General features: G+C 38.0%; 3 protein-coding genes across 12 annotated transcripts in view; 1 reads left to right on the top strand and 2 right to left on the bottom strand.

Moving 5' to 3' along the window:
* Nucleotides 1-27,399, bottom strand: part of LOC126632666 (serpin-ZX-like) — a 59,999-nt gene that overhangs the window by 31,369 nt on the left and 1,231 nt on the right. Inside the window, exon 2 of one of the 2 annotated variants that reach the window (XM_050303113.1) lies at nt 25,241-26,113. The exons of the other annotated variant lie outside the window; for it this stretch is intronic. Coding sequence (XP_050159070.1) covers nt 25,337-26,113 — 777 coding nt within the window. The 3' untranslated portion in view covers nt 25,241-25,336. Of the gene's footprint in view, nt 1-25,240; nt 26,114-27,399 lie in introns of those variants that run through there. 2 annotated transcript variants of the gene reach the window in all.
* LOC126632671 (uncharacterized) lies at nt 5,492-14,999 on the top strand. 5 transcript variants are annotated; one of them, XR_007626789.1, is made up of 8 exons: nt 5,492-6,115; nt 6,894-7,262; nt 7,340-7,429; nt 7,505-7,573; nt 8,063-8,162; nt 8,807-9,106; nt 9,224-9,934; nt 14,630-14,999. XR_007626789.1 is itself a non-coding variant. In XM_050303119.1 (7 exons), exons 3-7 carry the CDS (start codon nt 7,370-7,372, stop codon nt 13,808-13,810), a joined length of 321 nt encoding a protein of 106 aa, XP_050159076.1. In that variant the 5' UTR covers nt 5,492-6,115; nt 6,894-7,262; nt 7,340-7,369; the 3' UTR covers nt 13,811-13,967. The 5 variants fall into 5 exon arrangements, 1 of the variants encoding a protein (XP_050159076.1); XR_007626790.1 differs by lacking the exon at nt 14,630-14,999 and adding an exon at nt 14,364-14,619 and having other exon boundaries at nt 9,224-9,669; XR_007626788.1 differs by lacking the exons at nt 9,224-9,934; nt 14,630-14,999 and adding exons at nt 13,780-13,870; nt 13,995-14,128 and having other exon boundaries at nt 8,807-8,867.
* Nucleotides 10,751-20,595, bottom strand: LOC126632664 (disease resistance protein RPV1-like). 5 transcript variants are annotated; one of them, XM_050303109.1, is made up of 7 exons: nt 19,864-20,584; nt 18,053-19,151; nt 17,670-17,969; nt 16,714-17,571; nt 16,458-16,609; nt 11,185-11,678; nt 10,751-11,074 (listed from the first exon to the last, which is right to left on the bottom strand). In XM_050303109.1, exons 1-7 carry the CDS (start codon nt 20,373-20,375, stop codon nt 10,902-10,904), a joined length of 3,588 nt encoding a protein of 1,195 aa, XP_050159066.1. In that variant the 5' UTR covers nt 20,376-20,584; the 3' UTR covers nt 10,751-10,901. The 5 variants fall into 5 exon arrangements, with proteins under 5 accessions (XP_050159066.1, XP_050159065.1, XP_050159063.1 ...); XM_050303108.1 differs by lacking the exon at nt 16,458-16,609 and adding an exon at nt 11,950-12,302 and having other exon boundaries at nt 10,753-11,074; nt 11,185-11,830; nt 17,067-17,571; nt 19,864-20,571; XM_050303106.1 differs by lacking the exons at nt 16,458-16,609; nt 16,714-17,571 and adding exons at nt 11,950-12,807; nt 12,907-13,187 and having other exon boundaries at nt 10,754-11,074; nt 11,185-11,830; nt 17,951-17,969; nt 19,864-20,552.

The raw sequence follows: 27,399 nt of genomic DNA, 5'->3' as shown, positions 1-27,399 counted from the left end.
AACCGTTAGATAAAAGTTGAACGGTCCGATGGGCGTGGTCAGGAGGATCCTGACCATGTGCTCAGGAGAGAATCCTGATTCGCTTTCAACAATGCTTTTATGTTGCACCAGGAAAATTCTATTTGAGGATGCGAACGACCTGTACCATTTCTTGGATGATGATCCAATCGTATCTTATTCATGGTTCGGACAGTTATCAGAATAGGACGGGATAACTGAATATGCTTTAGCAGATACTTTCTTTGACTTAATGTTCAATTAATTGACATTTATCATAGGCTTGATGTGCATGAATTTCTTTTTATTTTTGGGTTAATCTCAGTTTACTATCTTGTAATTTTGTGAATTTTAACATTTGATACATGAAGTTATTTTCAGTCCAGTCATATCTCATGTCTTAATTTTTTGGAACAGTTTTGTACATCCGTTAAGTTGGATGTTCGGTCAGTTGTTAATTGATGACGTGACGGCCCACGTCAATAAAAGCTTAAAAAAAAAATTAAAAAAGTAAAAAAAAAAAAACTTTTTTCTGGGCATCCTGTCCCACCCTTCCCGACCCCCTCCGTCCTCTTCCCTCCCTCCTCTTCTCCCTCAGAACTAGAATCGTCAGCGTGCAAACCAGTGCCCCAATGATCAAAACCAAGCTTACCCACTGAAGCAGCGTCAATGCGTTGAAGTTCGCTCTCTTGTACTCGTGCGGCACGTCCTCCTCCAGAAATGGGTCGTCGAGTCGTCGCCGCCGCGGCCCAGCAACCCGGACCTCATCTGTCCCGATCGCGAGATCCGACCCGACTTAAAATCCGGCTCCTCCGGCGGGTCGATTAGTCTGGACTGTTAAAGTTGTTAGGTTTTCTGTTTTTAGGGTTCCTAGCTTTTAGGGCTGTTATTCAATAATCCCTATTCTTAAGGGACAAGTAAGCATTTTCTGTTTTGACGTAGTCTTTACCACGATTATAGGACCTGTAAAATCGTGGGCAGTTGTTTTCTTTTCTGTTCAGTTGTAAGGCTATTTATTAGCCATGATGGTTGCTTTCATTGAATAAGAATTCTCCCTCTGCTTTGAGTAAGCTTTCGAACTTTGCATTGCAGCAGTCCTTTGCAAGTTTCTGGTTCTAACATCTGGTATCAGAGCCCCACTCCGGGGCCTGATCGAGAGCTTGCAACCTAAGTAGAGAGATACAACCATGGCGTCTGAGAATAGTTTTGTGCAACCAGCTATTCCCAAGCTTGATGGACACTATGACCACTGGAGTATGCTTATGGAGAACTTCCTTCGTTCCAAAGAGTATTGGAACTTGGTGGAGATTGGGATCACTGCAGCAGCAGGAGGATCGGAATCTGGGGAAGCACAAAAGAAGATCTTAGATGAACTAAAGCTGAAAGACTTGAAGGCCAAGAACTATTTGTTCCAAGCCATAGATCGGTCTGTTTTGGAGACCATTTTGAAGAAAGACACAACGAAGGATATATGGGATTCCTTGAAACAAAAATATCAAGGAACTGCACGTGTAAAACGTGCACAATTGCAGGCTCTTCGCAAGGAGTTCGAGGTGCTGCACATGAAGAATGGGGAAACAGTCAATGGTTATTTTGGCAGAACTCTTGCCATAGCTAACAAGATGCGGACTCACGGAGAAAAGATGGACGACGTGGTGATCATTGAGAAAATTCTAAGATCCATGACATCGAAGTTCGACTATGTTGTCTGTTCGATTGAAGAATCGAATGACCTAGATGTCATGTCTATCGACGAACTCCAGAGCAGTCTTTTGGTGCATGAGCAAAGGATGAGTCGACATCAGGAGGAAGAACATGCCCTTCAGGCTACTCATGGAATCCAGCAAGGAGGACGAGGACGAGGAACGTATCGAGGACGAGGAAGAGGACGAGGAAGGCTAGGGTTCGACAAGTCAACCCTGGAATGCTATCACTGTCATGAACTAGGGCACTTTCAGTGGGAGTGTCCAAAGAAATCTAAGGAGGAGAAGGCAAACTATGTGGAGACAAAAGAAGAGATCTTGTTGATGGCACTTGTGGAGTTCAATGAGGCAACAATGGAGCACACTTGGTTTCTTGATTCTGGATGCAGCAATCACATGTGTGGCAAGAGGGACCTATTTAGTGAGTTTGACAGCAGCTTCAAAGAATCGGTGAAGCTTGGAAATAATTCCAGCTTGACTGTCCAAGGCAAGGGAAATGTTCGAATGGAGGTAAATGGTATGATACACGTGATCACCAGTGTGTTTTATGTGCCAGATTTGAAGAACAACTTGTTAAGCATCGGTCAATTACAAGAGAAGGGACTCTCAGTGCTTATCCAACATGGAAGGTGCAAAATCTTTCATTCGGATAAAGGTCTAATCATGGAGACCAAGATGAGTTCTAATCGAATGTTTGCAATATCAGCTCGATGTCCACCAAAGGAACAAAGATGTTTTTCTTCGCAAACCACTGATCAAGCACGACTTTGGCACTGTCGCTATGGGCATCTTAGTTGGAATGGGCTTAAAGTACTTCAACAGAAGCGTATGGTGGAAGGAATGCCGCAGTTCACTGCCTCTCAAAGAGTATGTGAGGATTGTTTGGTGGGGAGACAACACAGAGATCCTTTTCCCAGAGAAAGCACATGGAGAGCTTCCGAGGTACTACAACTAGTACATGCGGACATATGCGGGCCAATTAATCCTATGTCAAACAGCAAAAAGAGGTACCTTATCACCTTTATAGATGATTTCAGTAGAAAAACATGGGTTTATTTTTTGGTAGAAAAGTCCGAAGCATTTGGCACGTTCAAATCATATAAAGCACGGGTAGAGAAGGAAACTGGGACACCAATAAGAAGCTTAAGAACAGATCGAGGAGGGGAGTTCACCTCACACGAATTTACAAGTTTTTGCCAAGAGAATGGAGTTCACAGGCAATTAACAGCATCATATACTCCCCAACAGAACGGTGTAGCAGAACGAAAGAATCGCACCATCATGAACATGGTACGAAGCATGTTGTCAGCCAAGCAAGTTCCAAAAACTTTCTGGCCAGAAGGAGTTAACTGGGCAGTGCATGTGTTGAACCGATGTCCCACTCTTTCCGTGAAGAACAAGACACCTGAGGAGGCATGGAATGGACACAAACCATCCGTGGACCATTTCAGAATCTTTGGTTGCATTGCTCATGCCCACGTACCTGACAATAAAAGAGTGAAGCTCGATGACAGGAGCCTTAAATGCATATTGCTTGGGGTAAGTGAAGAGTCTAAGGCTTATCGATTATTTGATCCTGTCTCACAGAAAATAATCATAAGCCGAGATGTAGTGTTTGAAGAAGACAAACAGTGGGTTTGGGATGACCATCACAAGGAAGTTAGCATGGCAGATCTCGAGTGGGATACTGATGAAGAAAATGGCACTGAGATGACAAGTCATCCTGAGTCTGAAAGTAATGAAGAAACTGAAACAGAAGCTGATCATGGTGACTCAATAGTTGAAGAAGACAGTCAAGTTGATGAAGCCTCACCTTTCACAGGACGAATCCGACGACCACCAACTTGGATGAGGGACTACGAAACAGGTCAGGGATTATCCGATGAAGAAAATGAGAGTATGGCTCAATTGGCACTATTTACTGATCAAGATCCCACGACCTTTGAAGAAGCAGTGAAGTCCGAGATATGGAGACAGGCCATGGATCAAGAGATACGGGCAATTGAGAAGAACAGTACGTGGGAATTAGTCGAGCTACCACCTGGAGGGAAAACTATCGGAGTAAAATGGATATTCAAGACGAAACTTAACGAGAATGGAGAAGTAGAAAAACATAAAGCTCGACTTGTCGCTAAAGGTTATTGCCAACAGTATGGGATCGACTATGCAGAAGTCTTCGCACCAGTTGCTCGTCTAGACACCATTCGCATAGTAATCTCGCTTGCTGCGCAAAAGAACTGGGACATTTATCAGCTTGACGTCAAGTCCGCATTCCTGCATGGAGAGTTAGAGGAGGAAGTATTTGTCGATCAACCACCCGGGTATGAACAGAAGGGGCAGGAGACAAAAGTGTATCGGCTAAATAAGGCTCTATATGGACTTAAGCAGGCTCCCCGAGCCTGGTACAGTCGTATAGAGTCGTATTTCATCAAGGAAGGTTTCAACAAATGTCCTTATGAGCACACATTGTTCATCAAAGTTGCAGAAGAAGGTAAGATCTTGATAGCATGTCTTTACGTCGATGATCTTATTTTCACTGGAAATGATAAGATGATGTTTGAACAATTTAAGAAATCTATGATGGTGGAGTTCGACATGACCGATCTCGGGAAAATGAGATACTTTCTTGGTATTGAAGTAATACAAGGTTCTGAAGGAATCTTTATTAGTCAAAGAAAGTATGCTCAAGAGATATTGGAAAGATTTAACATGGATCAATGCAACCCCGTACTAAATCCCATTGTTCCTGGTCTCAAACTTACAAAAGATGAAGGAGGAATAGAGGTTGATGGCACTGTTTACAAACAGATGGTAGGAAGTCTCATGTACCTAACAGCTACACGCCCTGACTTGATGTTCGTTGTGAGTTTGATTAGCCGATACATGGAGCGTCCAACTGAAGTTCACATGCAGGCGGTTAAAAGAGTTCTCAGATACATTAAAGGAACTACTGATTTGGGGATACTCTACAAAAAGGGAGGAACTGAGGAGGTGATTGGGTACACTGATAGCGATTATGCAGGTGATCAAGATGATAGAAAGAGCACCTCAGGGTATGTGTTTATAATAAGTTCAGGGGCTGTCTCTTGGTCCTCAAAGAAACAGCCAGTTGTAACCTTATCCACCACTGAAGCGGAGTTCATAGCTGCAGCATCAGGTGCCTGTCAAGTAATCTGGTTAAGAAGAATTTTGAAGAGTCTTAATCAGGAACAAAATGGTCCAACTCTGGTGTATTGTGATAATGTTTCGACAATCAAACTTTCAAGGAATCCTGTGATGCACGGTCGTAGTAAGCATATTGATGTAAGGTTTCATTTTCTTCGAGATTTAGTTAAAGGTCGAGATCTGGAGCTGGTGCAGTGTTCAACTCTAGAACAAATTGCAGATATTTTCACAAAACCTTTGAAGGGTGATGCTTTCTTGAAGTTGCGTGAATTATTGGGCGTCTGCAAGTTTTCAGAAGTAAACTGAATATTTGAGTAGTCAGTTTAAGGGAGGATGTTAAAGTTGTTAGGTTTTCTGTTTTTAGGGTTCCTAGCTTTTAGGGCTGTTATTCAATAATCCCTATTCTTAAGGGACAAGTAAGCATTTTCTGTTTTGACGTAGTCTTTACCACGATTATAGGACCTGTAAAATCGTGGGCAGTTGTTTTCTTTTCTGTTCAGTTGTAAGGCTATTTATTAGCCATGATGGTTGCTTTCATTGAATAAGAATTCTCCCTCTGCTTTGAGTAAGCTTTCGAACTTTGCATTGCAGCAGTCCTTTGCAAGTTTCTGGTTCTAACATGGACTTGGTCTTTATTCTCAACAAATCGGACTTGTTCGAGAACGAAGGCTCTCGGCGGAATGAGGAGTTGGAAGTGCACCGGACGACGTCGTCCTGTCCGTTGCCCAACCTCTCGCTGCGGCGTCGCTCCTCGTCAGGGGACTCTCTGTATCGCCTCTGAACTGACTCAGTTTGCGGCGTATCGGTGAGGTCCGACGCCGGCAATTGATACGAGACTTTGAGCTCCTTCGAGTTGCACAAGTTTCTCGGACTCGGCGACTCGGCGAGGGGCGGCAAATCGCGCTCGTTCTGCTACAGCTCCTCCATCTCCAAATCCATATCCAGCGTCTTATCGCCGGAGGCTCGCTGCAATCAGCTTCGACGGCGGATCCTCCCCATTCACCTCCTCCGTCTTCCCTCGCTGCACGAAATCAAAATTCTCGGCATCGCCGTTGCCGTCCTCGTGCCAGAAATCGATGCTGGACTGCCGCCAAATCTTCCTGCCACTTTTGGCAGGTCGCTGGTGCTTGTGAACGAATCTGCGCCTTCGTCGATTTTGACGATGACTTCCCGGACAGAGTGAAGCTGTAACAGAGAAAGTGCAGATGAGAGAAAGGAGAGAAGGAAGGGAGCGGGGTAGATGAGTGGGTGTGCGGGGAGGTGGGTGCAGGGAAGAGAAGGGAGGGAGGAGGGAGGGAGCGAGAAGGAGGGAGGGGGTCGCGAAGGGTGGGGCAGGATGCCCAGAAAAGTTAATTTTTCTATTTTTCTATTTAATTTTTTTTAAGTTTTTAATTTTTTTTTATTTTTTAATATGTTCTGGTCCCATATTGATACGTGTCATCCAGTTATTGTCCAGATGAGCACTAAGTCATTAATTAACGGTTGACAGATATATAAAATTGTCCCAAAATTAAAACTTGAGGTATGACTTTGTGATAAAAAAACATCGTGTACCAAATGTTGAAAAACCATGAAACTTTAGGGAACTGAGATTAACCTTTTATTTTTTCAATTGATGCTTTAGCAGTTTCTATTATCTACTTTTTGGGGTATAAATGGTATCTAAAATTTCAAAATGCATGTTCTTTATGACAATCTATGGTATTTATAAAATAATTCATGTTAGAGTAATTTCATTTTTCCTTTCCCTTCATTGCAGTCCCGGCAAAAAGCACTTGCAGACTTGCAGCAGATGCACTATGCACGTACATTTTACTGTCATGTCTTTCTTCGTTAGTGATTCTGTTATAGCTGAATAATGTGAATGTCAATTGAGTGATTTGTGTTCCTGGGTATATGCTTAGTGCAGTGTATTTTCTATATGTACAATTTTCTTCTTCAGTTTCTACTGTTTTTCGTTTTTTTGAGTTATGTAAACTATCAATGTTGTTATTGTAGCTTGAGAAGCTGAGTGATATGCAGGCCTAGTTTGGGAGTGAGGTGTTTAAAAAAAAAGCTGTGAGGGCTTATTTTGGAAGCTGCTGTGAGAATAAGCTGAAATCAAAGGAAAAAACTGAAGTTGCTATTTGCAGCTTTGGAAAACTGGTTTTTTTTCAAAGCACACGGAGTTACAGTGCTCCTTTAATGAAAAGACCCACTATCAGATTGCTTTTTTTCAAAAGCACTTTTACAAAAAAGTTTACCAAACGCTCTGCTGATTTATTTCACAGTCGCTTATTCTCACAGCACAACCGCTTATTCTCACAACAGCTTTTTTTCAAAGTACAGCAATACCAAACCAGCCCGTAGTGCCAACCTGTGTCACAGTTGAAGTTCATTACAGAGGCCTGGCTACAGGTACACCACAAATTACCACACTTTTCTACCAAGAGTTTACTGCTTTTTCTTATTAAATTTTCTCTATTTTCAAATAGTTGAATATAGGCGTGTACTAAAATGGACATATGCTGATGGATATTATTGGCCGGAGCATGAACATGTCAAGTTCTTTGGGTTCTTGCAAGGTATGTCATTTTCTCAAGCTTGAAGAGAGACAATGCATCGTGTTGCTTTGTCCTAGTTAATTTCTGTTTCTATAGGTGAAGCTGAGTCTGGGTTGGAACGGCCTCATCAATGTGCAGAAAATGAGCCACAAGTTTACCTCAATGGTAAGGAATTTCAATGAGTTTCGCACAAAACTTACTGGATTGACCAGGTTATGTTCTACTAAAGATATTACACTTTGGGAAGTTCAAAGTAGTCCAATTGGTCAGAAATTCAGTTGTTTTCAACAAACAGTAGACACTTTGGGAGTTTGATTACAGAAACATCAATTAAATCACCACTATAGAGGTAGGTATTTGTTGCAGTTGTCAAAAGCATAATGTTGGCATGGAAGGTAAATCGGTTGGGCAGCCATGTTTTGTTGATCTAAGGACAGCAAAGATGAAGCCAGATTTCAAAAAGCCCCTAGGATGTCAATACAAATCTTTCCTGCTTGATCTCATATAAAACTTAGCATCATTTAGCAAAAAAAGTTGGCATTGGGGCTACCATGGTCTAATTGACTGTCCCACTTTGTACTGTTTGCATTTTCATTAACTTCTTACTGCATATGTTCATGTATTGCTTTTCCTAATACATATCCTGTTCTGTAGGTAAATCTGGACGATCTAAGATGTCACAGTCATCTAAAAACATTGACAGTGATGGTGATGGTGATGAGGATTGGTCACGAATTTCTGAGTTGCTGTCGAGGTACTCAAATCATAATTAGATACTCTGAGAAGAAGAATCATATTCTACTATGTACATATGCTCTTACTGTATTGAAGTCTATCTATAAAACTGAATTTTTTTTTTCCGTTCTTCATGCCATACTTCGCTGATCCATTTGGAGCAGCAAAAAGAACTTCGAAGTTTTATTGTTTTATTGTTAAAATTCTCGTAAATGGTGGATTCAATCAAGTACCTTACTATTATTGCTGTATTTCAATGCCTTGGTGTCTAACTTTTGTTATATTTTACTACATGGTTCGTATCAGTTAATAAATGACGCTATTATGTTATAAAGTTTGTCAACTATTTAATATGAAATATACCAGACGATAGTTTTCTGAAATTTAAATTCCATTAGGCACTAAATTAAATTAGTTATCAAAAGGGGCCGGCAAAGAACCATGGAATGCATTTGTAAATTATACTTGTAAAAAATCTATGTTGCCATATGTTTAATTTAAGTATACTCTTGGGCAGTTCTGCTGTGAATTCTTTCATGCTCCGACAACTTCTCTTGCATGAATTTTAGAAATTTGTTCTACTATGTTCAACTTTTCATTATTGTTTACATTTCCATGTTGGTTACTTGGTCTAACTAAGACCTGTCACGTCGTATCTTGTAGAATGCTACTTTCAGAAACAAATCGATAAACAAATGGCAGAGGAAGACAGAGGTGACCACAGGTGCTGCTGCTATTAAAAGCAAACTGCATCCTTTAAGTCTGGCTCTATAATTGAACTTGTAACCATGCCTTTCCTATGAAGGACTTGTGCCATGCTTTGCCAGATATTCACCAGGAATACATTTTTCCTTTCCCAATCGCTGAATATTAGCGAACAAGTTGCTTCATATATGAGAGATCCAAGCAGAATGGTTAGGCAGATGCAGATGAGGAAATCAGCAGTTGCTGTATTTGGTACCTGTAAGATATTGACTGTCACGTGCATGCTCATTTTTGCTTCATAATTTTAACATCATAACAAGATGGGGCTTTCTTAAGTTTTGTACATTAACTTAAACATAAGTTGTGGATGTGCAGGTTCCTGAGGGGTACAACTCTGCAAAGGGAGAGGTACTGATTGCATGTAATTGTGGTCAACTATAATCCTATACTGATTGCATGTAAGTTCATTGGAATCGAATGTCCATGGAATTTACGTTTTTTCCATGTGCTGTTGTAAGTTTTTAACTCCCAAATGAGGTACAAATTAATTGTTTGGGATGGATGCAGTCTATAATTAGTTTGATACTACGTTTGAACAAATTTGGGTTGTTTGTGGTGTTTGGTACTTTACATCATTGTTCTTTTTGGATGGCCCAATGTGACTTGATGTATTTGTTCCTTTTATTGCTACAAGAAAAGATCATGCAACCTGTGTGTGAGGACTGTGACGGTTTCAATACTCTTCATGCGCCATTACCTTTAATTGCATCTTTATGTTTAAAATTTTGATTCGTTTGCCGCTTCGATGTGCAGCCTGTAAGGTCTGCTTTAATAATCTCTTTGATGTGTTATAAAAGTTATATTTCTATTTGAACAAGTTAAGTACTTTTATTCCTTACTCTGATAGGAGACACAATCTGATGCTGGTGCACAAGCTGATGGTGACCCCGAACTTTTGGATGACTCTGAGTTTTACCAGCAATTTCTAAAAGAAAGTTTTGAGACAATTGACCCAGCAACTTTTGGTAAAACTATTGGGCATCTCATACTTCATATATGAATGATTGCATTTGAATTTGATATACGGTTTACCCAATCTATAAGATTTCCTGTAGTTCAAAACACATGTAATCAGATTGCATATAAAAACTGTGGCATTTGGAGATTGTGAAGGATTGTATTGTCCTAAGTGATGTCTGGTATCCTCGTTAATTTGCTGCTTTGCATATGTGGAGTTGATGAACATGATTTTCAAACAATTTGGACTCGTCTAACCAACTTTCAGTAACTAAGTTTGAGTCATGAAGGATTGTATTGTCCTAAGTGATGTCTGGTATCCTCGTTAATTTGTGAAGGATTGTATTGCTCAGCTCAGCTTATAGCGGGCTTGGAACCGAATCGAACCCTAACTTCTATTGTTCAAGTTTTTGTGTTTTTGTAACTTTAAAAATGGAACAAGCTAGCAGTGACAATGTTTATGAGAAGATAGAAAATTTCATGGCTCCAGAGACCATGGCTGTTTCTCCTATGCTTCCTGACCTCAATAATTTGTTCGTGTTGAAGAAGCCAGCTTTCATAGTGTAGTAATGCAAGGCTGAATCAACTGTATGGTCCCCAGATCTCAAGCTAAGAAATTTTCTGCTCTTAATTTATTTGATAAATTAGTCTATCTAATATCTGTTGTACTGATATTTATGTACTTTACATAATTTTTCAATGGGAGCCGAGTCTTTTAAGAAGCATGATTTTGTTGTAAATGACAAATAATACCTGTAAATTTGACATTTATAAGCAGATAGGATGTTTTCGCTTTCCCCGGTGCCAAAATATTTCCCCCAAGTTCAAAGAACTGATTTTTGCTTGATTTTTGCCTGGTATTGCTAAGTATCGCTAATGTTGGATGTATTTTATGCTATATTCATGCAATTTTTTATGATGTTGAACACATTTGAACTTCGATATTTTGAAAGCAGAAAACATCTTAAAAACAAGGAGGGAATCCAAAGATATGTCTGTATCAAGTAAAATTACAAACTCATGGATGGCTTGTGGACTAGCGTCGCTGCTTTTTCCGGGAGATGGAGGACCGAACTACTAGAGCAAGTGTGAAAAATAAGCCGGCAGCTGTGAGGAGCACCTTCCAGCCTCCGAGGCCGCAGTTGTTACTGGCAGCCCTCGTACTTGCAATTGTGTAATTAGGTTCATCTTCTTGCCCTTTTTCTTTGTCTGAAAAAACATACAAATAACATAAAATTTATGTTTTTGAATTGAATACAGACATACTTGGAAGTGTTTGGATGGAGTATAATTCATTGCAATACAACGACACAGCATACCTGTGTCTTCTTCATCAGTGTCCATGATTAGGCGATTTAAAAATCTCTGCGGCAAGCAACTAGTCTTTTCAACAATTTTTTTAGTGCAACCGAGGAAGTATATTCCTGGTATATACTCATACATGGACAAATCTCCACCGATGACAAATGGGTAACTAGGATCTGATTTGATGTTGTGTTGGGTATTTATCATCATATTATTCTGGTGCTCTTGCACAAGCTCGACACCAACCTCCTTGAGCTGAAACTTACCAGGTCTCATGAGTACTAAAACAAGCACTTCATCTCCACATTGTAATGTTGTTTCACTCTCCATCCTCCAATGGCTCAACCATATCATATCTTCTCCCTCTTCTGGAATACCGGACAAATATGGGACATAGATCCACTTCAGACCCTTGCTCTTGTTACTCACTTTGATTATTATTGGAGGTTTATAATCATCATCATCATCATCATCATCAATATAATTAGAATTCTCCTCATTTGCATAGGTAGCAGAGATGTTCAAGCCTCGGATTTTGTGACTAGCAGGGAGTAAAGGGACAATAAAAGATATGGAGGACTTGGTACTTTTATAGCTGAATTGGCCTGGAACCTCATTCCCAACAAAAAATGTGCTGAATATACCAAATTGATACAGTCCCTATGCATTTTCCATGATCATCACAACATTACTGAGTCATTTATTTCCCATTATATATTTGACTTATGAGAGAAAGGGAGAGGGGAGAGAGAGAGAGAGAGAGAGAGAGAGAGGCGCACCTGGACGGGACTCCACCTATCCTCTTCAGAATGAAAGCAACCCATTGGGCTGTTCATTCGAATTGCAGGCATGGATCCCAAGTTGAACAAGCCCAAAAGTTTGATCATTTCTGCATCAACTCTATCAATAGGCTCTAACTTGTAATGGTACTCCCACTCAACTACGTTGTAGTTGTCTCTCCCAAAGGCATTTAGTTGGAACCCTCTAAACGATTGATATGTTACCTTTTTCAATGATATGCAATCGGATACATCCATCTTTTTGTGTACTCTCGGCAACCCCACAAGCGATTCGAGCCTATCACAACCCTCGAAAGAGAGTTTATCGAGCCTCCTCAAACCCTTGATGAAACCTGGCAGACTGGAAATTGGATTCTCACGTAACTTCAGTCCTCGCAACGAGGATAGACTACTTAAATCCCTACAAAAGGCATCATCAGAAAGATTGCACCCCTTTAGACTCAACCCTACTAAAGAGCATGGAAAAGAACTCAAGATACTTGAACTTCTTTCTGGCCATAATTCACTAAATGGAATTCCATCTGTTTCAAGAACTTTCAGAGCTATCTTCTTCATCATCTCCATTGGAAACTCATCAAGATTTAAGCAACCCGATAAAATGAGTGTTTCAAGTGATTTAAGCAAACACATGTTCTTCGGAAGCATCCTAAGATTCGTGCAATCTTTCACGTTTAAGTACACAAGCCTCTCCAGGTTTCCAATGGATTCATGAACATTAATCAGGCTTGTGCAATCTACAAGAATTAGTTCTTCTAGACTGGGGCAAAGTGAGAAGTCCATGATTTCAGTGAGGGCATGAGAATGGCTGACGTCAAGGATCTTCAATGATGGAAGAAACTGTGTAAAATTTAAAAAAAAAATGTGTAGGAGTTAATTTTAACATATGCAATTGGTCAAAAAATAAAAAACTGAATTGAAATGCATAGACTAACATACTTTTGTTCCTTTCCAGACTTGTCTCAAGCTACTGTATTGCATGTCAAGAACAATTAGACACCCCAAAGGAAAATCAATAGGTATAGAATCCAATGGAAATTGAAGCCAACACAACCATCTTAATCCTGTAGGAAAATCTGCATAACATCCATACAGTCGTACATGACTAAGATGTAGTAGCTGTAATTTGCGCATCTTTTCAAATGCATTGGTTTCCAAGACTGTCTCATTTGTATTTATTGGACTGGGTGTAGGATGCATAAGCATATTCAGGACAATACCTTGGATTTTGTTTTTTACCCTAAAGGAAAAAGCGGAAACGTTAGTATGAATAATTTTCATAAGAAGAAATACATATATAGACATTAAAGGCATGTTTCTTACATTCTTGTCCCTCAATACTTGGAAACAATCCTTATGACGCCATAGTCTACTACGTTTCTCAAGCTCATCTGATTCTAGGCGAACAATTTCTCTTCCCATGTCACGAATCATGTCATGCATATTCACCTTGCCATATTTATCAATTGTCACCAAGCATCTATCAATGAGATTTTGAATGCCAACAATTGTATAGAAATCACATCCATCAAGTATCTTAACAATGTAGTTTTTGTCCCTTTTTATTAGGAAACAAGCAATGTGGAGGAATAATTTTTGGTCATGGTCATCTTGTAAACTGTCATAGCTTATTCTTAGTTTATTCATGATTTCACCATTAGGAATAACTTTTAGCTTCTCCAAGGCACTTTCCCATACATCCATGCTTTCCCCTGATAAAGAATAACCCAAAACTTGAAGAGCTAATGGAGGACTTGTGCCATGCTGTGCCAGATAGTCACCAGGAATACATTTTTCCTTTTCCAATTTCAGAATATCAGTGAACAAGTTGCTTCATATATGAGAGATCCAAGCAGAATGGTTAGGCAGATGCAGATGAGGAAATCAGCAGTTGCTGTATTTGGTACTGTAAGATATTAACTCTCACGTGCATGCTCATTTTTGCTTCATAATTTTAACATCATAACAAGATGGGTTTTTCTTAAGTTTACATTTAGTAACTTAAAACATGAGTTGTGGATGTCCAGGTTCCTGAGGGGTACAACACTGCAAAGGGAGAGGTACTGATTGCATATAATTGTGGTTAACTATATAATCCTATACTAATCTGAGGACCCATCTGTAAATTCATTGGAATCGAATGTCCATGGAATTTACGTTTCTTCCATGTGCTATTTTAAGTTTTTAACTCCCAAATGAGGTACAAATTAATTGTTTGGGATGGATGCCGTCTACAATTTGTTTGACTTGATGAATTTGTTCCCTTTATTGCTACAAGAAAAGATCATGCAACCTGTGTGTGAGAACTATGACGGTTTCAATACTCTTCATGCGCCATTACCTTTAATTGCATCTTTATGTTTAAAATTTTGATTTGTTTGCCGCTTCGATGTAAGGTCTGCTTTAATGATCTCTTTAATGTGTTATAAAAGTTATATTTCTATTTGAACAAGTTAAGTACCTTTATTCCTTCACTCTGATAGAAGACACAATTTGATGCTGGTGCACAAGCTGATGGTGACCCTGAACTTTTGGATGACTCTGAGTTTTACCAGCAATTTCTAAAAGAAAGTTTTGAGACAATTGACCCAACAACTTTTGGTAAAACTATTGGGCATCTCATACTTCATATATGAATGATTGCATTTGAATTTGATATAAGGTTTACCCAATCTATAAGATTTCCTGTAGTTCAAAACACATGTAATCAGATTGCATATAAAAACTGTGGCTTTTGGAAATTGTCAAGGATTGTATTGTCCTAAGTGATGTCCGGTATCCTCGTTAATTTGCTGCTTTGGATATGTGGTGTTGATGAACATAATTTTCAAACAATTTGGACTCGTCTAACCAACTTTCAGCAACTAAGTTTGAGTCACGAGGAGAATTTCATTCAAACATATCTGTATCTACAGCCATTGAAGTCAATGACACTGTATTGCTCAGCTCAGCTTATAGCGGGCTTGGAACCTAACCGATCCCAAACTTCTATTGTTCAAGTTTTTGTGTTTTTGTAACTTTAAAAATGGAACAAGCTAGCAGTGACAATGTTTATGAGAAGATAGAAAATTTCATGGCTCCAGAGATAGAAAATTGCATGGCTCCAGAGACCATGGCTGTTTCTCCTATGCTTCCTGACCTCAATAATTTGTTCGGGTTGAAGAAGCCAGCTTTCATAGTGTAGTAGCAATGCAAGGCTGAATCAACTGTATGGTCCCTAGATCTCAAGCTAAGAAATTTTCTGCTCTTAATTTATTTGATAAATTAGTCAATCTAATATCTGTTGTACTGATATTTATGTAATTTACATAATTTTTCAATGGGAGCCGAGTCTATTAAGAAGCATGATTTTGTTGTAAATGACAAATAATACCTGTAAATTTGACATTTATAAGCAGATAGGATGTTTTCGCTTTCCCCGGTGCCAAAATATTTCCCCCAAGTTCAAAGAATTGATTTTTGCCTGATTTTTGCCTGGTATTGCTAAGTATCGCTAATGTTGGATGTATTTTATGCTATATTTATGCAATTTTTGATGATGTTGAACACATTTGAACTTCGATATTTTGAAAGCAGAAAACATCTTAAAAACAAGGAGGGAATCCAAAGATATGTCTGTATCAAGTAAAATTACAAACTCATGGATGGCTCGTGGACTAGAGTCGCTTCTTTTTCCGGGAGATGGAGGACCGAACTACTAGAGCAAGTGTGAAAAATAAGCCGGCAACTGTGAGGAGCACCTTCCAGCCTCCGAGGCCGCAGTTGTTACTGGCAGCCCTCGTACTTGCAATTGTGTAATTAGGTTCATCTTCTTGCCTTTTTTCTTTGTCTGAAAAAACATACAAATAACATAAAATTTATGTTTTTGAATTGAATACAGACATACTTGGAAGTGTTTGGATGGAGTATAATTCATTGCAATACAACGACACAGCATACCTGTGTCTTCTTCATCAGTGTCCATGATTAGGCGATTTAAAAATCTCTGCGGCAAGCAACTAGTCTTTTCAACAATTTTTTTAGTGCAACCGAGGAAGTATATTCCTGGTATATACTCATACATGGACAAATCTCCACCGATGACAAATGGGTAACTAGGATCTGATTTGATGTTGTGTTGGGTATTTATCATCATATTATTCTGGTGCTCTTGCACAAGCTCGACACCAACCTCCTTGAGCTGAAACTTACCAGGTCTCATGAGTACTGAAACAAGCACTTCATCTCCACATTGTAATGTTGTTTCACTCTCCATCCTCCAATGGCTCAACCATATCATATCTTCTCCTTCTTCTGGAATACCGTACAAATATGGGACATAGATCCACTTCAGACCCTTACTCTTGTTACTCACTTCGATTATTATTGGAGGAGCATCATGATGATCATGATCATGATCATCATCATTGCTCTTGTTACTTATTATTGGAGGTTTATCATCATCATCAACATCATCATCATTATAATTAGAATTCTCCTCATTTGCATAGGTAGCAAAGATGTTCAAGCCTCGGATTTTGTGACTAGCAAGGAGTAAAGGGACAATAAAAGATCTAGAGGACTTGGTACTTTTATAGTTGAACCGGCCTGGAACCTCATTCCCAACAAAAAATGTGCTGAATATACCATATTGATACAGTCCCTGTGCATTTTCCATGATCATCACAACATTACTGAGTCATTTATTTCCCATTATATATATATATATATGACCTGTGTGAGAGAGAGAGAGAGAGAGAGGCGCACCTGGACGGGACTCCACCTTTCCTCTTCTGAATAGCAGCAATCTAATACGCTCTTCATTCGAATTGCAGGCATGGATCCCAAGTTGCACAAGCCCAAAAGTTTGATCATTTCCACATCAACTCTATCAATAGGCTCTAACTTGTAAAAGTACTCCCACTCAACTATGTTGTAGTCGCCTATCAGAGAGACGTCTTGTTGGAACCCTCTAAACGATTGATACGTTACTTTTTTTAATGATATGCAATCGCGTACATCCATCATTTCGTGTACTCTCGGCAACCCCACAAGCGATTCCAGCATATCACAACCCTTGAAAGAGAGTTTATCGAGCCTCCTCAAACCTTTGATGAAACCTAGCAGACTGGAAATTGGATTCTCACCTAACTTCAGTCTTCGCAACGAGGATAGACTACTTAAATCCCTACAAAAGGCATCATCAGAAAGATTGCACCCCTTTAGACTCAACCGTACTAAAGAGCATGGAAAAGAACTCAAGATACTTGAACTTCTTTCTGGCCATAATTCACTAAATGGAATTCCATCTGTTTCAAGAACTTTCAGAGCCATCTTCTTTATCATCTCCACTGGAAACTCATCAAGATTTGAGCAACCCGATAAAATGAGTGTTTCAAGTGATTTAAGCAAACACATGTTCTTCGGAAGCATCCTAAGATTCTTGCAATCTTTCACGTTTAAGTACACAAGCCTCTCCAGGTTTCCAATGGATTCATGAACATCAATCAGGCTTGTGCAATCTACAAGAATTAGTTCTTCTAGACTGGGGCAAAGTGAGAAGTCCATGATTTCAGTGAGGGCATGGGAATGGCTGACGTCAAGGATCTTCAACGATGGAAGAAACTGTGTAAAATTAAAAAAAAAATGTGTAGGAGTTAATTTTAACATATGCAATTGGTCAAAAAATAAAAAACTAAATTGAAATGTGTAGACCAGCATACTTTTGTTCCTTTCCAGACTTGTCTCAAGCTACTGTATTGCATGTCAAGAACAATTAGACACCCCAAAGGAAAATCAATAGGTATAGAATCCAATGGAAATTGAAGCCAATACAACCATCTTAATCCTGTAGGGAAATCTGCATAACATCCATCTAGTCGTACATGACTAAGATGTAGTAGCTGTAATTTGCGCATCTTTTCAAATGAATTGGTTTCCAAGACTGTCTCATTTGTGTTTATTGGACTGTGTGCAGGATGCATATGCATATTCAAGCCAATACCTTGGATTTTTTTTGTACCCTAAAGGAAAAAGCGGAAACGTTAGTATGGATAATTTTCACAAGAAGAAATACATATATAGACATTAAAGGCATGTTTCTTACATTCTTGTCCCTCAATACTTGGAAAGAATCCTTATGGTGCCATAGTCTACTACGTTTCTCAGGCTCTTCTGATTCTAGGCGAACAATTTCTCTCCCCATGTCACGAATCATGTCATGCATATTCACCTTGCCGTATTTATCAATTGTCACCAAGCATCTATCAATGAGATTTTGAATGCCAACAATTGTATAGAAATCACATCCATCCAGTATCTTAACAATGTAGTTTTTGTTCCTTTTTATTAGGAAACAAGCAATGTGGAGGAATAATTTTCGGTCATGGTCATCTTGTAAACTGTCATAGCTTACTCTTAGTTTATTCATGATTTCACCATTAGGAATAACGTTTAGCTTCTCCAAGGCACTTTCCCATACACCCATGCTTTCCCCTGATAAAGAAGAACCCAAAACTTGAAGAGCTAATGGAAGTCCGCCACAATGTTGCACTACCATTTTTGAATGCTTCATGTAATCTTCTGTGGGACGATCCTGGCCAAATGCATGCCAACTGAAAAGCTCTAGTGATTCATTGTAATTCAAAGTTTCAACTTTGTACACCTTTATAACTTGATGTGCTCTTAGCAATCTTTCACGCCTAGTTGTTATAAGTATCTTACTTCCGGGATAAAACCGATCTTTCATTTTTAGTACTGCATCTAATTGATCCATATGGTCCACATCATCAAGAACAAGTAGAACTTTTCTAGAGCTTATGGCGCTTTCAATCTTAATTATTCCCTCACTAACAGTCTGGATTTTCACTTCTCTACCGATCAAAATATTAGAAAGAAGTTGCATTTGTATTTGAACTAAGCCATTTGGTCGATCAGCTCTTTCTTTGATATTTTCAATGAAACTACTTCCTTCAAAGCTTGTAAAATTTGAATTGTAAACATGTTTTGCAATGGTTGTCTTCCCTATTCCTGACATGCCATACACAACAAGTATACCAACATCACTTGATCCATTTTGTAACCACAAATTGATGTCTTTGACTTGAGATTTGATTCCAATCAATTTTGGTTCAACACTCAATGATGTGCGACTTAACTTGCCTCCAATCACTTTAACAATTTTTTTGATAAACTTTGATTCGTACCTAAGAATTCACAAACGAAATGAAAAATAAATCAAACATGTCATGTGCAATAAACCATCTTAATGAGACTAATTTTTTTTTTTTTTCAATTGGAAAGTGGTATAGGCTTTTTGGCGGATAGTGGAAAGTGGACCTGCAGTAGTAAAAAAAAATTAAAAAAATAAAAGACATAAGGCGGAAAGAGAGAAGAGAGAAAGGGATATGCTGCTTTAATTTTAGAGTTATTCTCAATTGATTATAAGTATTTATTTGAATTTATGTCCAACTTTGAAGCTAGGTTTTCGACTTTTCTTTGGAGTACATATGTTTAGTATTAATTTCCTGAATGAGAAAGGTAAGTAGGAAATTATGACTTAAAGTTTAGAGTAAGCATGATAAAAATTTCTCTGACGCAATGCATTGCGCTGTCTATATGTTCGCTATTTGAGAAATTGTTCGCTTTGTGACTATTTTGGATTGTTAGTGCTCTGAATCAATGTTTTGATTCGAATCCAAGTTTTAACAATGATTCGATTATCTTGCAGATAAGATTCTAGACAAAAATTGAGAGTTTTTGTTAACTTTTTGTGTCTTAGGTCCTTCATGTAGACTACCATGGAAAATGTGATTTCTTTAAATTGGGATTATTATTCACTACTGAGATTGATTAATATAAATCAAGGTACCAAATTGACTGAAGAAAGAGGAGAGAAATGGAGAAAATGAAAGGTACCCATCATCTTGATTTTGTAAGACCATGCCTGCTAGATCTGCAACCTCTGCAACTGCCTCTCTCCATCCCTTCACCCTTTTCGACGACTGAGTCCTCTCGTGTCTAGCAAATGCTTTTCCCACACTTGCCATCTGCTTCCTCAAGTGGGACGGATCGACATCGTAGAAGACTGGTAAAACTACATGGTCCGAGGTGGTCCTCTTGTGTTCAAGGATCAGCACAAGCTCATCAAGGCACCATCCGGATGACGCGTAATCTTTCGAAAACACGACAACAGAAGCTCGTGACAGCTGGATCGCTTTCTGCAGTCCTGGCTTTATATCTTCTCCTCTCTCAAGTTCATCGTCGTCACGGAACGTGAGAAATCCTGCGTTGTTCAAGGCTGTGTAGAGGTGGTCGGTAAAAGTCTTACGAGTGTCTTCGCCTCTGAAGCTCAAGAACACGTCGTATCGGTAACCCCGAAAAGTGTTGGAATCAGAGGAGGTCCCTGGAGATGTTCTCACAAGAGCCATTGATGTGGATCGGTGTTCAAACAACTCTTTGCTAGCTGCATTGCAAGTGTCGGTGTGCAGGGGAAATATTTAATTGGGCATTCCTATCTACTCCCATGAAAATTATCAATAATTATAAAATGGGTCGTTCACATGCATTGACCCAAAAAGCATTTCTTTATGTCTTGGTTGGCCACTAGTGGCAGAGATGAAAAGAAAAAGGAAGGAGCATGTTTTATATTGATTTTATAAATTACAATTTATACCGATAATTGCTTACCTTTTTTTGATAAAATGCATTTCTAATTGCACTAAGATTTTTTGTGATAAAATACAGCACGTTTTGATCGGTGCTCCATACTCATTTCTCGTCCTTCAAATGTTGAAGCCATTTCTACCGATTGTCAATCCACCAACTAGTGTTACCAATTGTCTTATAGATGATATAGTTATGAGACAAAAATTAAAACTTGATAGAATTTCATAATAATGTGGCAGTAATGTTTAGTTACTTTCATAAGGTAAGTTCGGAATAACCTGAATCTGGGTACATGTATGGTTGAACTTGAGGTGGTTGATCGAATTGTTGTGCAGTTATATGCTTTTTCTATAGTTATAGGTTGGACCAAAAGAGAACACTTGTGGCAGTGGTTGGTTTAGAATTCAAATCTTAGGGTCCCAGTGTTAGGTCCAAGTTTTTAGATAGAAACAGAGAGCGAGACGTGCAAAAAAAATTTTCAATTTGTTCACTAAGGCATTTCGTCGAACACTTCATAGACTTGTTGTCGTCAACCAAATCATGTTGCGCATAGTAGATTTTGTAAACATTTTTCTTCTGTTAATGTTTGAGCTACACCTTAAGAATCTTGTTGGAACATATGTTGCACATATATACGAAATATATAAAGTGGCAAGAAATGTATATAAGACACAATATTTACAAGGTTCGATAAGTTGTGCCAACATCCCCGAAGTAGCAATAGTGATTTCTCGTTACACGAAATATAATTTACAATGTAAGAAACAAGGGAAATTGGGAGCAATTTGTTCTTTGGCATATTTGTATATTTTCTGGATGTCTGGCCATGTTTTTTTTTTGTTTCTTTCTTCTTTTTCAGTCTCTCACTCCCATTTGTAAGAAAATGGGTAACAGTTAGTAGACATAACGATGGAGGTGACTTTCCTTTCCTTTTCTTTTTCCCTCTTTTTCTCTACTCTTCGAAGCTTGCCTCTCACTTTCCCTTCTCCTTTTCTTTTCTTCTTTTCCCTTCTTCTTTTTCTCTTTTCTCCAAAATTTCCTCTCTTCTTTTCCCTTCTTTTCTCTATTCTCCGGAATTTTCTCTCATTCTCACCCCTTCCTTTTCTACATTTACTTTCTCCTTTTCCTTCTCATTTTTCCTCTCCTTTGATGTCATTGTTTAGGGCTAATATGTGAACATGTTATGTTCTAGAGAGGTGTAAATTATAGTCTCACAAATCTATTTTTCCAAGAATTAGCTTTTGATCTATTAGACCAACTCCAGCCCTTAGACCCAAACTCAAATATTTGGGTTTAAACACAAAAATTTGCCACCTAAAGCTGAGACTCATAACTAAAATATTTGGGTTTGGATCCAAATCAAAATCAAAATTTGGGTTCAAATTTGGCTGATCTAAGAGTTAGTAGCCGACAACTAGCCCCCACATGGCAGGGAACTCAGCTGTCGAATAAAAACTGTGGCCTTTTGATTTTTGGACCATTGGTTATCAATGGTCCAGATCAAACTCTCTATTTTGGGCAATCCTTTGAAATTGATTGAACAATCCATATTTGTTTTTGTCAAATCCAATGGTAAAAACAATCCAACGCTGAAATTTAAATTCAACGATCAAAATAATATGCATATTTGGTATTGTATATTGAAGTTTGGTTGGTTGATGTATACATTGAAGTTTGGTCGGTTAGTGGTTGGTTGGTGTAGTTTGTTCCGTTTTGGAAATTTTGTAGGAATTTAAATTTTTTTTAGGTTAAAACATTCGTAAAACTAAATTAAGATAACATAACTCAAAGTTTCTCTGAAATAATTAATACATTTTAAGTTCTGAAACTTAGGTCTGGAGGGTCTGTCTACAGAGCTAAATTTTGTCTTCTAGTGGACCCAAATTTTTGAATTTGGGCTCAAGGATTGGAGTTGGTCGTAACACTTATCTTTTCAGTTTTGGCAGAGATCTTCAATTTTAATTTCACATGTGTGTTAATATTAAAAGAATAAAATACTATTTCAAACCGGGTCAAATACTAGGAGAGGACATGTAAAAATGTACGGGGGTTGGTATGGTACTATGAGACTACATAATGTGAAGATATTTGGAGTTGAATATATCAGTAACCCCAAAAAAAAAAAAAAAACCTATACTCTCAAATTTGTATTGACGTGGAGATGATAGGTAAATTGGGTCAAAAAGTTTCCAATTTCACTTGTTTGCTAAATGGAATTATATTAAAGTATTACGGTAGGAAAGCCTCATTCATTCTTGTCTTAAGCATCAATTTTCAGAAGGACGACTTTGGTCCTAATTCTTATTTATAGTGTAAGGAGTTACAGACAAAGATGCATAAGGTCCGAACAACTCTTTTCCTTTTCCATTGTCTCTTTTCCTTTAATATCATCTACATAAAGAAAAGCTAATGAAAATGATCTCAATTTTTTTTTTTATCTATCCAAAAACACTTAATGAATTTTGTTTGATTACAAGGGCAAAAGGTGGTGATAGTATTGTAAATAAGTTAAAATTTAGGCGCAATGATAATATTACAATTAAGTTAAAATTAAAACAAACAATTTTTTCTTCATAAAACCGAAAATTATTTCTTCAAAAAATTTATTAAAAAATCATTAATGTGTTTTTCATTGAAAATTTTGTTGTGTGAAACGTTTTCCATTAAAACTCCCTTACATAAAATCAATTGAATAAAAGGAAAAACAAATCAAAGCGTATGCAAGGAAAAAGCTCTAGCAAGACAAACGCGTGCAGATGTGGTTGCATGTGCTCAAATCAAAATCAAATTGCTGCTTAAATTTTAGCTCTGTTTATCCTGTATATAAAATACAATGATACGTTGGGTGGTCCTGCACGTGTTGTACTGTTGGATTTCAAGAATTTGGATGTTGGAAACAAGCTTGAACTTATGTTTGACTTGGCCACTTTACAAGAAAACCCCATCTGCTTTTGCAAATCCTATTTTCTAGTATCTCACACCCCTACAATTTCTGAAAGTGTTTCCCTTGTAATTCTTATGTATCTCGTACAAAGAATAAAACCCTAAAGTTCTATTTATATTGTATGCCTAGCACTTTTGTCTGGAGTAGGATTCTCTCCCCTCTTTTTTTCCCTCCTCTTCCCTCTCCTCCTATTTGAACGGTCACGGTTAAGTCACGTTAACATCTTATATTAATTTTTTATAGAAAGAGAAAAACAAAATAGAGAATGTAAGAAGAAGGGATAGAAAAATGAAGGGAGAGAATCCTAGTCCCTTTTGCCTAGCACACCAGCCTAGCTTAATATGCCACAATTTGCCTAGCACTAAGACTTGAACTTTTCTTCTTTATTGGGCCTGCATTGTTCTAGGGGTCAAAAAGACCCTGCATTAACACTAACTTTATATAATAATAGGTTGAAACAATTTACTTACGGATAAATCTGTTAGTAACTCATTATTAACAAGTGGCTTGTTATATCCGATTAAATAACGTGTTAATACGAAACTTGTTATTTTAGTATCGTTCAGTGTCGCGTCAATGAATCATGTACGAAATTGTCGGGTCTAATTGGACCTTATTTTTAAGTGGTCTTATTACAATTGAACCTTAAGAGGTGTCTAATTGTATTTACGTTTCAAAGTTTTTGACCTTAATATGAAACTTGTTATTTTAGTATCGTTCAGTGTCGCGTCAATGAATCATGTACGAAATTGTCGGGTCTAATTGGACCTTATTTTTAAGTGGTCTTATTACAATTGAACCTTAAGAGGTGTCTAATTGTATTTATGTTTCAAAGTTTTTGACCTTAATGACATACTTACTATGTAACCCTTTATTTTTTATGTGTTTAATGATATAAATAAAATTTGGAGATGATAGGGGGATCATTTACTTAAACTATATTTTGTAGATCACTTAGTGTGGCGATTGATGGTTGAATTTCTTCTTTAATGATTTAAAAAATAAAGAAACTAATAATCAACTACCACACCAAATGGTCTACGAAATAAAATCTAAAAACATAATCTCTCTAACATTTGTTTCTTGCCTTGTCCACCTCATGTTAAGTAAACGTGTAATAAATATCAATCAATTGGGTTTATAAATTACTTTTTATTACAAGCGACATTACTTTAACTAGACTAGGAGAAGAAGAGAACTTGAACCCAAAACACAAATGAATGAGGAATGACTATTAACTGAGACAATCAACCACTTAATTAAAAAAACACGTCTAGTCCAAACCATTCCAGTACAACCGAAGAAAAAAACATTTCCAACAATAATGGGTAAAACGCCTATTCCAAAGCATTTCCAACAGTTTCGTTCGTGTAGCCAAGGCAGAACGCATAACAAAAGGCACATGAGAGAAACAAGACCACATGAACATGATGATCATACATTTATTTTAGAGTAATGCTACACTTGTTATCTAGTTACCATCATTTGTACTATTTTTTTATTAAGGATAAGACCAGCTAATACATGTGGGTCTCATCTCTATTGAAATATGATCAAACTAAATGGTAAGAGTAGCATTTTTGTTTATAAATACATGATTGCTACACTTAACACCTATTTGTACCATCTATCTAGATGTAAGGCCCGTCAGTGCATGTGGATTCCGTCTCTATTAGAGAGATGTTACAAATAGATGACAAGCATTTTTGTACATTATATATATAGATAATTTCGTGTGGTTCTTCGTATACATTTGTATTTCACAGGGTATAACAACACTCAGCCTGCAAGAGGATTGAGTACATGGCCGATGAACAGCACGGCTCCGGTCAATTCTTCCTTGACCAAGAAGAGGAATGGACGATCAGCCACAAAGTCAACCGCCCTCGGCAGACACAGCATAGTTTTACGAAAGGCGGAAGCAGCTGCGGCTTCCGTGCCTTCTTCGTTCACTTCGATGAACGACTTATGGAAAATGCTGGACACGTATAAGTTCTTACCCTCAGGCGAGTCCACCATCTCTGTCAAACCTCCTCCACCACCGAATGGCAGCACCAAGCCCAGACCTTTAAGGACATTCGAAGCTTCAAACCCAAATGAAATCTTAAACTTTGGAACCCTGAAATTACCCACTGCAATTTTTTGCTTGGGAAGATGGCGATCCAAAAACCCGGACTCAGAACCAAGTTTCTCAACCAAAGCTGGCAGCCCATCTTTCGCCTCTGGAAGAAAGATGTGCATGGAGAAACATCGCTTGTCTTCACCTTGCTTGTAATGAAGCCCTAAGACTGAGAAACCATTGAAGGATCTTACATACTGCTTCTTCCTGTTGGTCATGAAGGGCACCTTAACTGCGCTCCCATCGAGAAGGTGGAAATCATGCTCTTTCGTTTGTGATGCATCAAACTTTTCAGTCCAAGCTCCTTTGAAGTATAACGCATTTGCAAAGATGAGCGTGGTTGAGCAGTCAACTGACCCAGGAGGAAGTACCTCCTTGATAAGGCCTCTCGTCTCCTTTTCAGCCCATGAATTCACCCCCGAGGCCACTTGAGCAGCCTTGAGCACCAACAACAGTTACGACAAGTTAGAAAACAATAATATATCAGCCTGCATGTTACTTCAATACTATTAACGTAGTGATGACCGTACTATAACAAAAATCTACGAATTACGATATGATTCTGTAATAGCTAGCTAAGCTATGCAGAAGAACAAGCACAAACAGTAAGAGTATGAAAATGAGATTGGATGTTTTGACAGCATTAAGTCCAATTGGTATAAGAAAACCTTATGAGAGGTTGTATACTAATTCTTGTTTACGAAGGATTCTGTTTTGACATTAAACTGATTTGAATTGGGAAACATAAGTTGTTTTCTAAAAGGATTTTAAAGGGAATCCTTATTGAGTTATGAAAAGGAGATATATGTGCCTATATATATAGGGATAGGATTAAGGGACAAATATTTTTACAAACATTTTTATACTTCTTTATAGCCTTTAGATTTTATAACATCCAATGGTTCTTATTCATTCATTAAACGCCATGACTGCTTATGTAGATTTTAACTAATATTAAATATAAAAAAAAACATAAAATTTGGAAGGAAAAAAAATTTTAAAAAAATAAAAAAAGGAAGAAACCCTAAAAGAGGTCTCTGCAACCTCCACGCCTGCAAACTCCTATCTCCCCCAACTTCCATGCTTGAATCTCATTAGGCAAGCAAAACAAAAACCTAAATTTGATATTATTGTTCGCATATGTATGATGATTAAATTCGGATTTGGAAACATAATATAGTTTTGTCTGTTCATGTATTTGAAGATTTTTCTACTCCTTTAGTTTTTCAAATCAAACAAACAACTATCTCAATACGCTGTCATATGTTTCGAATCTCGATTGAACTCAAAAGGGTGGCTTATGTAATGTTCCTGCATTTTGATGTCAGTACATATGAGAATGTATGCTTTTGGTTCCAGATTGTAACTTAGATATTGATTTTCTTGCCTCGTTTTGTTTCCATGTTTCAACAAATTTTCAATCGAAACACATGGACTGCGTATTGAGATGGTTGTTTATTAGATTTGAAAAGAACTCGTCAAATACATGAATTGACAAAACTAAAAAAAAATTCCAAAACATAATTTAATCACCCTACTTATATGAACAATTTTCATAAGGATTCGACGTGATCATGGAGTGCCGGCTGTCGACTACCTGACGCCCTCCCCCTCCTCCTTTATCCGGGCTTGGGACCGGCCATGTAAGACATAGGCGGAGTTTACTTATATGAACAATAATATAAATTTTAGGGTTTTGTTTTGCTTACCTAATGAATATTCG

The sequence above is a fragment of the Malus sylvestris genome, chromosome 8 (assembly GCF_916048215.2).
Source record: "Malus sylvestris chromosome 8, drMalSylv7.2, whole genome shotgun sequence".
Classification (NCBI taxonomy): Eukaryota; Viridiplantae; Streptophyta; class Magnoliopsida; order Rosales; family Rosaceae; genus Malus; species Malus sylvestris.
The sequence above is the reverse complement of the archived record's forward strand: the minus strand, read 5'-3'. Positions and strand labels throughout refer to the sequence as shown.

Bases quoted from the DNA above. Each gene is read 5' to 3' on its own strand.
- LOC126632671 (XM_050303119.1), top strand. From the start codon at position 7,370: ATGCTGATGGATATTATTGGCCGGAGCATGAACATGTCAAGTTCTTTG. The intron at 7,574-8,062 runs GTAAGGAATTTC...CCTGTTCTGTAG, and splicing joins GCCACAAGTTTACCTCAATG to GTAAATCTGGACGATCTAAG. The intron at 8,163-8,806 runs GTACTCAAATCA...CGTATCTTGTAG, and splicing joins ATTTCTGAGTTGCTGTCGAG to AATGCTACTTTCAGAAACAA.
- LOC126632664 (XM_050303105.1), bottom strand. From the start codon at position 20,375: ATGGCTCTTGTGAGAACATCTCCAGGGACCTCCTCTGATTCCAACACT. The intron at 17,970-18,052 runs GTAAGAAACATG...TTTTTCCTTTAG, and splicing joins AAGTATTGAGGGACAAGAAT to GGTACAAAAAAAATCCAAGG. The intron at 17,572-17,669 runs GTATGCTGGTCT...AATTTTACACAG, and splicing joins AAGTCTGGAAAGGAACAAAA to TTTCTTCCATCGTTGAAGAT.